At 37.6% G+C, this 12,982-nt stretch overlaps 1 protein-coding gene across 11 annotated transcripts in view; it reads left to right on the plus strand.

Moving 5' to 3' along the window:
- LOC122554598 (dynamin-2-like) overlaps positions 1–12,982 on the plus strand; it is a 208,115-nt gene that overhangs the window by 113,600 nt on the left and 81,533 nt on the right. For 9 of the 11 annotated variants that reach the window (XM_043699882.1, XM_043699883.1, XM_043699886.1 and 6 more), the window contains one exon: positions 7,658–7,771. The exons of 1 other annotated variant lie outside the window; for it this stretch is intronic. In XM_043699882.1, the coding sequence (XP_043555817.1) occupies positions 7,658–7,771 (114 nt within the window). Of the gene's footprint in view, positions 1–7,657; positions 7,772–8,544; positions 8,586–12,982 lie in introns of those variants that run through there. One more of the 11 variants, XM_043699893.1, reaches the window with a different exon arrangement.

The raw sequence follows: 12,982 nt of genomic DNA on the forward strand, positions 1-12,982 counted from the left end.
AGAAGGTAAGCTGTGATGGATATCAGAAAAATAACACAAGTTTATTCAAGGAAATCCTCGGCCCTCACATCTATCACTGTGATCCCTACTGAAGGAGCTTTCGGCAAGACCATAAGATGTAGGAACAGAAGTAGACCATTCAGCCCATCGAAACTGCTCGGCTATTCATTGAGATCACAGCTGATCTGATAATCTTCACCTCCACTTTCCTGCCATTTCCCCAGAATCTTTGCTTCCCTTGCTGATTAAAATCTATCTCATCTTTGAAAATACTTACTGACCCAGCCTCAGTGGTCAACTGCAATAAAGAATCCACAGATTCTCTACCCTCTGACAGAAGAAATTCCTCCTCAGTTCTGACTTCAATGTGCAACCCATTATTCTGTGGTGAGGCCTTCTGATCTAAGCCTCTCTCATAGGGGGAAACAACCTCTCTGCATCTACCCTGTCAAGGAGCTGAAAAATTATTTTATGTTTCAATAAGATCACCTCTCATTCTTCTAAATTCCAACGAGAACAGGCCCAACCTACTCATTCTCTCCTCATAAGACAATCCCTCCATACCTGGTATCAGCCTATTGAAACTTCTCTGGATGGCCTCCAATGCCAGTACATCTCTCCTTCGATAAGGGAATCAAAACTGTACACAGTATTCCAGCTGTGGGCTGACTAGAGCCTTGTATAGCTTTAGCAAAGCTGAAAATGTGTTGCTGGAATAGCACAGCAGGTCAGGCAGCATCCAGGGAACAGGAGAATCGACGTTTCGGGCATAAGCCCTTCTTCAGGAGAGCTTTAGCAAAACCTCTCAACTTTCATACTCCATTCCATTTGTCTTTCATATTATCCACTGAACTTGCATGTCAGCTTTTTGTGATTCATGGATGATGATTCCCAAATCCCTTGATTCCAAAGCTTTTTGCAGTTAAATAATATTCACTCTGTGTGCATAAATTCACATCATCCAGCATTATGTTCTATCTACTCAATTTTTGTCCACCCAGTTACCTGTCTGTACCTTCTGCAGACTCTGCATCTTCACCACTTGCCTTCCCACCTATTTTTGTATCATCTGCAAACTTGGCGACAGAACATTTACTTTCATCATCTAAATATTAATATACATTGTAAACAATTGTGGTCCCAACACTGATCCCTGCGGCACACTACCAGTTAAGTGTTGCCATTCTGAAAATGCCCACCTTATCCCAATTCTTGTGTTTTTAATTCTCTATTAGTTGGCCAATCTTCTTTCCATGCTAATCTACTAATACCGTATACAGAGGAACCTCGATTATCTGAATGAGATAGGCGGGCACTATTTCATTTGGATAATTGATTATTCGGATAATCGATTTTTGCTTTAACAGGGGAAGTTATACTGATCTAACGCTGTGCTCTACTAGAGAATTTGTTTAAATCTATAGTTTTAATAAGTCTGCCATTTAAACAAACCAATATTTGTAGTCTGCAAATTACAGATTAAAATGAGAAGCACTAAACCCTTACCATGAAATCCCAGCGTTAAACAAAGCTCCGAACAGCTTCTACGATCACAAGATTATTTACAGAATCAGTTTCAGGGAACTGAGTCTCACGATAGAAAAACGGAAGCCTCGCCTCATGCATGCATTTACAGTCTTGGCCTTTTTTTTAAATGAACGGCCTGGTAAAGTGCCGAGAGTACAGTAAAACACGTACTTTTAAAATATCCAGTTGCTGATGCTTGAGCTGCTTGTGTTTCTTTGTTTTTGCCAGTGTTTTCGCAGCTTCTTCAGACAGGTAAATGGAATACACTTACCTCTTTGATGTAACGTTTTTGCGGAACCTTGAAATTTTCTTCGGATAATTGAGGTTCCTCTGTACACTTATTGTTTTGAGTGCACTCATGTAGTACCTTATCAAATGCCTTCTGAAAGTCCAAGTATATTGCATCTGCTGCTTCCCCTTTATCCTATGTGTTATCTTCTCAAAGGAATTCTACTAAATTTGTCAGGCATGATTTCTCCTCCATGAAGCCATATCGAATCTGCTTCATCATATAATACGTTTCTAAATGTTCTGCTTTACATCCTGTATAATAGACTCTTACATTTTCCCAATAATGGACGTACTTTGCAATATCAACGTTTCAATGATACATTGGGAGTAGGATTCTGCCAGAGGCAATCATTTACCCCACTCTGAAGCAAAGGAAAAACAGCTGATGTTTGTTCATACATGCATTTCAGTTTGAGAGTCTGATAGCTATGAAGCATTGTCTTCCAGTGCTACCTATGAAATGTGTTTGGGAAATGGAACTTCAGGCTCTGCTGTTAAGAATCATTGGCTGATTAGCATTGCTTCGCTCACTTGAAAAGCCGGGAATTAATGCACTCAGTGTGATTCTCAAACTGAGACCAAAATGTGGAATGTGTACTCTTTGACAATGCATGGCCTGCAGATGAAGTGAAAATTGAATCCAGATTGTTGGTTTTACTGCATAATTACTGATTAACTCAGCAGGTGCTCTGATTCCAAGAGTTTTACTCCACCTCCCACCTCAGAAGAAAACAGTAACTTCTTTCTACTTTGCATGTGGTTTCAGCCAGTTTGAACAGGTATTGCACAGTTGACTTTCTATCCAACATGGCAAGTTTCCAACATTATGTTCTAGGGAGTGATGCAGTCTTTGCTTGTAATGCAAGATTCCTCCTCGTCCCCCATTTTTCTTGTTTCCTTTCGTAGTGTTGCTGCTCCTGTGGCCCCTTTGACGTTTTGGTCTCCGCCATCCCTCTTCAGTGAATCCCCTTCAATTTACAATTAATATGCCCACTTTACACTCGGACCCCATGATTTTGGAGGTTCACGTATCTTTGATTAGTCCTGTACCTTCTCCATGTGACGACCATACTGACCATGACCTATGAGAACCTGCTCCCAATCCCCTCCTATTGTCTGTGAGGTCCCACCCTTCTGTCACCAATCTTTCTGTAACCCAATGCAATGAATCCCTTCTGAGTTATCCTCTTTGCCAAAGACTCCATGGATTGCCCCTTGATAAGTCACCGACTATCATTGAGCAGATTCCCTGGACTGATAGTGATCCAACACCGAAATATCCAACAACTTAAACTCCAGATTGATGTGACCACAGCACCCTGACTGACCTACCTGTGATCACCAGACCAGTTGTACTTGACCTGCAGAACTGACCATAGCTCATTCTCCAGACTGCAAGAATGTAATAGAATAGAAATTTATTGTCACATGTACTTTTACATGAAAAATACAGGGAAAAGTTTTATAAGTTATTCCAACTTGCTGATTACTTGTCCCAGCCATTTTCCAACTGTGTTTTCTGCACAATGTGCTTGAATGTTCCGTGATCACTACCATCCTTGACCTCTCATCCACACCAGTTGGCATTGGCACGTTACCACATCATGCCTGCTCAAGGACCCATTCAAAGACCACTCCAGCTCTTCAGCACTTCACTTTCGAGCACAGGGTAACTTGCACAGTTCTGCCATGTTGCTTTGCATGCAGGGCACATATGCATTTGCACAGGATGCCTCTCGTGGCTCTTAGTTTTCTTTCCTTGTGCGTCCTCACTTGGCATTTATCTAGATGCTGCCAGCCTCTGTCAACATCATTTTGCTTTCTCAGTGTACATTCACTGTCTTCAGCACTGACCTGCAGGCTGACAGGGGGTCAGGTAGTTGAATGACTGGTTTGCAATACAGAATGATGGCAGCAGCACAGGTGCGTTTCCTATACCGGCTGAAGTCGTTATGAAGGTCCTGCTTTCTCACCCTCTCCCCTAGCCTGAGTCATGGTGAGCCTTAGGTGAAACCCTCATCAGTCGTCTCTCTCTCTCCAGTAAGAGAGCAGCCACGTGATCCTCCAGGACTATTGTGACTTTGCCTTTACTTTACAGGCTAACAGCTTCTTGTCTTGCATTGCTTTTTGGTACATAGCAATTGCGTGTGACCTTGTTGATAACCTCCCCTCACAAGAAGGAGAAAATAAACTTCTTGCTGTTGGATCCCCTGAAAAGTGGGTGTCAATAGGCAAACTCTTGGGCCCAGAATTTTCTGCCAGACTGGATTGCCAGTGTTAAGGCCTGTGGTAAAGTGAAAATCTCGCCCTTGTTCTTGACGGTGGTGGGAGTTGGATGACTTATCATGCTGATGGGGTTGGCGTGTCAGTTCCACCGGACATACTTGCCTTGACACTTAGAAAAAAACTTGGAAATATTCCACCCACAATGTTGGCAAGCTGTTTTACCATGAAGCTTCCCAAGGCTGAATCGGCTTCTATCCTCATATGTGGTCCATAAGCAGTTTCCCAGAAGGGTCACCAGATAAAATTTGAAAAGGAAACCTTGACTTTTTTCCTAGTTCGCTGAAATTTATTGAAGCTGACATTGCAACTTCAACCATGGAATGAGAATAAATTAACTATGATCAGAACTCAAATGGTATTGGGTGAAATGTAATTGTCCAGGCTGGATTGCCATAATCCTGTGAACTCTCCCACCCCTGTAAGGGTCTTTGTGTGCAATCTGTGGCAGCCATTACACACTTTACTTGGAACAGATGGGATTTTGCGATTTGTGTGGTTCAGGATGCAACAGGTGGTGCCCATATCCTGACAGCCATTGGGGAACTCAAATTCTCTGTCATAAAAGGCATTTGGAAAGTCTCTGTTACACTAAGCCATTATTTATATGTATATGGTAAGGCATGCTTTTGTTCAAAGCTTTTATTATTTTGGTTTGAGTCCATTGAATCCCATTATTTTTCTTTGTGATTCTGTGTGATCATTTAAAAGAGTAATTCATTTTCGTCCCCTGCTCCAACACAAAGTCACAATTCCTGTCTGGTAAAATCTGAATAAAATGCCCTACCTCCCACTCCCTTCTTGCCACTCAATGTTGCTGAGCAGAAGTTCCACAGACAACGTTTGTCTCCAGGCTTTATACACCAACATTTCTAAGACAGGAAGGGTAGAATTGTAAAGACATGAGGAAATTGTTTAGATATATGCCTTCTTCTCAGGTAGGATTTGTCGAAACCAAATGAATATGTTGTCTTGAATTTCACAAGCTAAATTATAATGTTAAGTTATAAAAGAAAAGTTACTTTTCATCCTCGGATTCCAGAAATTCTGTCTTTGATAAACTTGATTTAGTGCAGGCACAAAAGGCAGTTTACGTTCAGGAAGACCTATCAGGAGCAGTTGCAATCAGTATTGTGGAAATTATTTGCTGTTTTATGAATAGCTTTAGTTAGTCACTTCATATCTAGACAAGCAACCCTTTCAGCCTTTTTAAAATTTAATATCATGAATGATTTATAAAGCATATTGGGCTAGCAGTTTTACAGGTTGAAACCCCATACGTCTGCAAGATAAAAGGTGCAGACATAATCTCAGAATGCTCATTCTAATGTGATTAGTTATGTGTGAAGCAATATTGCCCTTTTAGCCTCCTGGACATGAATCAGTGCCAAGGTAGAATGTTAGTCTGGTTCCGCCAATTTCAGTGCAGGCAATGCATTAGTGGTTATGCTTTTATTGTTTCTGATGGGGAAAACCTTTCAAATACTTTCAAATTGGAAGTACTTAACTATGCACTTCTCAGGTATTCAATTTTTTAATGATGCATTTTAAAAAAAGCTTTATGAAAGTCCAGTCTGGCTGCATAGAAGTCACTTGGTAGTATATATGATAAGTCAATTCTAGGACAATGGATGTGCTCCAGTGACATAAGCCAAAGATCTCTATGGCATATATCCTCTTTCTGATGTTCCATTTCTTTTTCTTTGCTCTTAATGTATGCCAGTTCAGAAATTATAACTGGATTAAAGGCCACTGACCTAAATCCCTTGCTGCACAAACTGAAAATTCTTATTAATCCAAATGATTGGCAATTTTGTCTTTGTTGCAAAAAGTAGAGATAAATATTTTGACTGTAGTTATTTAAATATATGCGGGGGAGAGCATTAATTGGGCTTTCAGTTGAGCACACATAAAGAGATACTTGCTGGAAATTTGAAGCTGGGTAGTTTCGAAGTTTGCAATGTTTCAGTCTAAATAAGTACAAAACTGAGTAAATATTAGCTCTAGTGTCGTCCTTCACCAACAAGCTTTCCATGAGTTAGATGTATGCTGTAAAGTGTGTTGTTCTTGGTTGATACCGTTATGTGCCACTGTAAATTAAATTTTAACGACTCGGGCATTTTCAAAGGTCAGTGTAGTATGTGCCCAATGTTGTGGTTTTCTTGATTGGGTTCAGGACATCCATCAGTCTTCACTGCTGCTACCTACTTTGTGGAAAACAAGGGAAATGAGGTCAAACAGCTAAAATGATATTTTTCACTTCAATGGAAATCTTATTTTTGGGGTTAATAGAGTGAGAGAGGCAATGGAATTACCCTCTTTTTCTGCAAAACGTTAAACAGGTCCATGATCTCAATCAGAGCTGGGGAAAGTAAAGCTACAAGAAAGCTAATCCTTCTGAAATTGGAGCTGTTGTCAAATATAAAATTCAACAAATTATTTTCCTGTTCAAGCAATTTTCAGAAACATACATTCTGAAGATGTTAGCACAAATGCCATTTTAGGAATAGTAGCATGATCTTACTCTGGGACCCACACTTGGAGGGAACTGAGAAAGGTGATAGGGTGATAGCCTGGATTATCCAATATAAGATTCTATCAAATAAGGATACTTGATGGATTGTCAGTTTACAGAATCAACTTTTCCCTTCCTTGTTCTGTTGTACATGTTCTTACTGATATGACTTTATTACTGCCTACAAATAGAAAATGTGACTAGGATTTTAGTTACTGCCTTAAATCTGGTGGTGTCATCAGTTGTTTATATTTTTCTGCTATCAGTGTCATTGCCAAGTGTCAAGAACACACTTGCTACTCATTTAGGGCAAAGAGAATTTGTTAAAATAAAAACTTTGGATAGAGGTAAGAATATAAATCATTTTAAAAACCCAGTTTAAGAAATAAAGTTATTCTACTTCAATTTTGGAATTAGGAAGAGCAAATTAACAGTCGAATGTAGTCATTATATTTATTTCAAAGAGCTCAAAGGAAGTGACCTATTTATTACACAGGAGTGCTGAATATTGCTAACATGGCGCGAAAAGTGTTAAGTCTATAAATAGTGTTTTATTGACTTTTGGCTGCTCAGTATTCTAGCGTACTGTAATGTTACTGATACTGTATTTATTCGTTGTAGTTCTGAAACATGCTGTTCACTTGCTTTTTAGTAAGTGTTCTTGGGCTCTCTCTATTTATGCTGGACTGCATATATCTTGTGTTGGCACAACAGCACACAGGCTCATTATTACATTAGCAACATAGTGTATTGTGAAATGAGAGAGCAGCAATCTAATTCATACCATTTGCCTTGGACTTACTGCAAGGATCTATAGAGTGTTACTATTTTCAGGATAGTTTTAGGTGAGTGTCATTTTGAAAGTCAGAAGGTACAGACAGTGTATACCCAATAGCATGTGCTGCCAATACTGAAAGAAGAACTAAGGTATGGGTGTTACCTTTGCAGTGTACAGACAGTAACCACTTATTAAGGTAGGCTAGTAAATATAACATTTTAACCAAGGTGATATGTCTGTTTGCCTATTTGTAATTCCTGTAGGTGGTAAGAAAAGGCTGGCTCACCATCAGCAACATTAGCATTATAAAAGGAGGTTCCAAGGAATACTGGTTCGTACTGACTGCAGAGAGTCTCTGTTGGTTCAGGGATGAAGAGGTAAGAAGGCATGCATGCTTCCTTGCAATCATGTAATACTGCAATTATTGTATCCAGAGGATGTTGCTACATTTTGCTTAAAATTACTGAGCAGTAGTTTGTTGATTCACCAGAGTTCTATTTGTGAAGCTTAGCATCTGGAACAATTCCCTCAAATCATTTTCAGTATCTTGGTTGAACCACAAGGGTAAATTAAGAAAAGTACAATATCCACCTCAGTGGAAGGAAGAGAGAATCACAGTGTGAGCCTCTCTGTTTCAACCTCCTTCACCAACTTGGGGCACTGCAGAATACCTCTTTCAACAGTTGGGGAAATAACATGTAGCCAGGGTAAAAAAGTAATTTTTTAAGCACGAGGCAAAACAGTGTAATAAATTTTAAAATACCCTTAAATCTGGTCTGGCAGTTGGCATATTTGGGCTGACATGTTTCATTTCTGTTATTTTTAAGGATCCTGTGTGAAATGCTTTTAAAGATGGACTTTTATATTAAAAAAACTTGGCTTCAAATGGGCACAACTCCTCAACATAAAAACAATTCAGGAATTCAACATAGGTGGTAAATTTGTAATCTCATTCAAGGCCGCAAGTTATGGTTGGGTTTAGAAAATAGAAAAGTGTTCTTGATGCAGCAGTGGTTTCACTTCTGAGCTTAGCTTCAAAGGCAATGGACTAAGTTTCTAAACTCTGCATTTAGTTTTCCAGTAACCCTGCTGAAGGAGTGTTTGATGCCATTACAATAGTAACAATGGCTATGTTATGTCTACAATGTAGAAAATTGCCTGAAGGTGTCTCCCAGAGAAGTGGCCAAATGAAAATGGATGGTGAGCACATGACTGGGAGAATACAAAACAATTTGGTGTGAAAAATATGGCATAGAATCAAAAACTTTAAAAAAAGGAAAAATATATCCTACAGATGTATTTCAATGAGGATAATGGAACTGATATCAAAGTACTTTTTCAAGTAACTATCAACGGTGAAGTTACTGGCATCTGCCAATTAAAATGTAGATGCAAATTTGGATAAAAAGATTCTCTCATTGAAACAGTTAACTGCAGTTCAAATTTGAGATATAAATAGGTTTTTGTTCACTCTGTTGGGGTGAGTTTCACAGCCCAGGAATGTGATAATTAACTGCTGTGAGAGTTTGAACGATAAAGTTGAGTTAATTCCTTCCAGGCTACAGGTTCTAAATTGTTTTTAAAATTGGTTAGTGCCGTCTTCCCCCTATCTTTTGAACAAATATAACGGTCATATGATTGATGGTGTGTTGCAGTACTTCACTTTTGAGAAAGTCTATTGGAAATTCTCCATATCTAAAGTGTTATTAAGAGGCATGTGATGTCCAAAAATAAATTTACTGAGAGCCATAATAATTTAACACATCACACATATATAACACAAGTCTGCCAACTGTTTAACTGTACCTAATTTGTTTCTAATTCATGCAATTTCTCAGACTGCCATTTTTAAAAATTGTGATAACCCTGAACTCTCATTGTTAAAGGACTGTTGATCACATTGCTTACCAATACTCCGACTGTCTCATCACCTTTGCCATGCTGTTGGCAGTTCGCATTTTCAACAATTTGCAGAACAAAATTCTTCAGTAGAGGGGTAATGATGACCAGCTAACTAACAGTGTGTGCCGTGAAATGCTCCTATCTGGCAAATTTTTGGACTTTGATTGGTAACTATTTGGGATAATTTTCATATTGCATTGGCAAAACGTCAATGCTGAAGAAACTACATTAAAATGATACTGCCAATAAGGAAGAAGCGTTTGTGGCACTGTGTAATACAGAGTATAGACGTAAAAGAGTTGTCAATAGCAGTATTGATTCATTACGGAATTATAGCACTTGTTCCTTGTGATTAGGTTATTACAATACCATGAATTCCAATTTGGATTTTAGGAAAGTGGCATGCACGTACCACTGTCCCCCTTTTACACTTGTACTGAGTACCAAGTCTCCATAGGTAGATGTGGCTCATTTTAGTGCCAGCCTGCTGGTATAACCAGGAGGCAGCATCGACTCAAAGTTTAATGAGGCTATGATGTTGCTGAGTAAGACATTTTGGAGAACAAACTCTCAACTCTTCACTGTGTACATCTTCGTCATATAGTCACAGTAACAAGGATACCAGTTCTATTGCAATAAGATAGGTACTGCTGAACTGTATTGAGTATTTTTTCTAAAAAAAATTAACTCGAGAAATTATTTTTATATTGAACATGTGTTAGCTTCTTTGCCCCTTCAGAAAGCCAGCAGAAACATGATAGGCCAAATAGCCTCATTCTGTTCTGTAACCATTTTATGATAATGTGCATTATTTGTGAGGAAGTAACATTAACTATAATTTGAAGTTCATGCCTCTTCAGGGTTTCACAGTTCAGAAATGTGAAGTGGAGCTGAGTGGTTACACTGCTACGTTGCTCCAGTATATTTGTTGTGTGTAAATTATTTCCATCTCAAAAATGTGATTCTTTTTACAATGAAAGCTGATTGATGATAAAGCATTTTAAAATGCACAATATATTGTGTGGAATTACATGACAGACTTTGCACATTGATACTTGTGAAATTGAAAAACAACATTGTCATTGTTTGAAATGAAACTGAATTCAATCAGCTGATGAAATATATAAATGCCAGGAAATTTAGAAGTAGATTTTTATGACTGAAATTTTTAACAGTGAATACTGCATGTTCCTGCGTAACTGCTGGGAAAGTGTCAATATGTCATTCATTCAGATTGTTTAAACCTGTCAACTTCTGTTAAAGACTTAGACGGTATTTTGTCTCAATCAAGCCAATCCAGTTAACATTTGGATTACCCACAGACTCTTTATTTTTCAAAAATTAGTGAAAAAACTAAATATACATAAATTAAAACATGTAGCCATTACAGTTGATGAAGAAGAAAAATGAACTTACAAAGCAGCTGTACTGCATTGCTGACAGTGGCATTTTAATAAAAATCGAGAAGTCTTTTGTACTGATAATGGTTCTTCTGATTTCCCGTTGAATGGCTGTTAGTCAGGCTGGGTTGTCATGTGACTGCCTGTCTGTGCCTGCTGTACAGGTGAGAGGATTTTCTGCACAGCAAGTGTAGACAGGCAGACACATGACAACTCCTACCAGCCACTGCTAGGTTTCTTTATTACTTATGTTCCCCTGTATTGTAAGTGTAACAATGGCAAGGAGCTTCCAAAACAATTGACATGAAAATAGTAATTTTTCACTTTTGTAGCAGTACAGGTTGAAATACGTATTTTTTGTTGCAACAATCATAAATACACAATGGAACACACGTCGATTCCTTTTCCTTGATTTGCTAGATATTAGTGTAAAGATCATTGAATAGTTTTGTTTCTTAAATGTATGTTTCAGTGCCTCATATACACATATATATATATTAACATGCACTTTCTCTCACATATATTCGCACACACTAATTCACACAAACTAATACTCAAACACTAGCATACACAAACACAACTAAACAGGCAGACCCACAAACACATATTCCACATACACACATACACACCATCTAAGCAGCTAGTTGGAAACATGATTAAATAAAGCATATTTCACTTGCAAAATAGCTCAGAATTCTGAGGGTGGTATGAATTATGGTTTTAAATATGTGAAAAGGAGAATATGTTATGAATTGTGATAATTAATAAAGGGCAATTCCTGTGCATGGCAAGAGAATACCAAGTACATATACTTATTCCTTTAATTAAATCATAGATATAATTACTCTGCATTGTACAGCAACAAAAGTTGCTTTGTAACTGTTTATACCAATCTGTGAATGTTTGAGTGATGAGTAATACTGTATTGTATATGATTGTATTTATTACTATTGATTGATTCTGCTACAATGTGACAGTCTGTTTATACTAATTATGCTGTTCTTTAATGCTGACCGAAAATCATGTGTACTCTGTTATGAAATATGTATAAACTGAAAAGAAGAAAACTTGCATTTTGCAGTATTACAGTCAGGAACAGCTCAAAGCAAAGTACATCCAACAGTTTGAAATACACTGATTGCAAGACAGGCTGACTATTGAATTGATGACATTTTGATGAAACCAACATTAAATATTGTTACCATACAATGTGAAAAACCATTTAAATACCATGAGATCAGCATAAGCTTGAACTTTAGGTCAAGAGTGGATCCATTAATTGACATTGAGAAATGTTATTTTGGTGAGATGCTATTACTGCTGTGGAGTTATTACAGATAAGGCTATGTACGAATAGAAACATATAATTTATTACCAATTATTTGCAGTGATTGAAATTTTTAATTTGATGAAGGTATTTTTGCTTTACAATGGCTAGTAATTGCACATGTGGAGGACTTTCCTTTTTAGGATAAACAGATTGTACTGAATCATGTAAGCAAGTTGATTTGTTTATTCTGACAAATTAGACTTACTTCAGGCAACTTTACTGCTTCACAAGATAGATAAGATCATACAATAGGGAAATAAATGTATTATTAGTGTTTCAAGCCCACAGGATTTAAAACTACAAAAATGGTAAGTATTATACACTGTATATACTGGCAGACAAGCAGGAAATGGATATTTTTAAATGTTTACTTTGAATTGAATGCCATATAGTAATGCAGCCTTCTCCTACTGGCCAATATCCTGGTTTTTATACAAAGTTTTGACGTACTGTTCAGTTGTTGATTTGTGGAAATTGCATGTTTATTTTCAAACAGTTATGTTTCCTCTTAAGCTTCATTTAAAAAAAAGACCACTTTGTGTTTTGAGCGCATTTCCATTTTGTTGCATTGTTGAAAGGTTTTATCAAAGGAATAATTAATTTAAAAATAAATGGTAGGTATGCTTTTCCTTGAGGGTACCCATCTTTCTCAAGGAAATAACTGAACTGAAAATGCAAATTAATTTCATTACAAAAGTGTAACTGCGAGGTAATTCAAGTCTTCTCCAATGTTAGTACTTCGAAGTTTATAAGAAGTACTTTAAAATAAAAGCATGTTTTTTTAAAAAAAGGAAAGTTGAATAAAGACTATTATTGGAAAGTTGGCTCTGTTTCAGAAATGCCTCCTACTAACGTTTTTCTTTGATGTGAAGGAGTTGAAAAATCACCAATGAACAATTTTCTGCCTCTTGTCACTTTCCATGAAGATTTGAGGCTTGGGTGGTCCATTGCTAGTG

Source organism: Chiloscyllium plagiosum, chromosome 11 (genome assembly GCF_004010195.1).
Source record: "Chiloscyllium plagiosum isolate BGI_BamShark_2017 chromosome 11, ASM401019v2, whole genome shotgun sequence".
Taxonomy (NCBI): Eukaryota; Metazoa; Chordata; class Chondrichthyes; order Orectolobiformes; family Hemiscylliidae; genus Chiloscyllium; species Chiloscyllium plagiosum.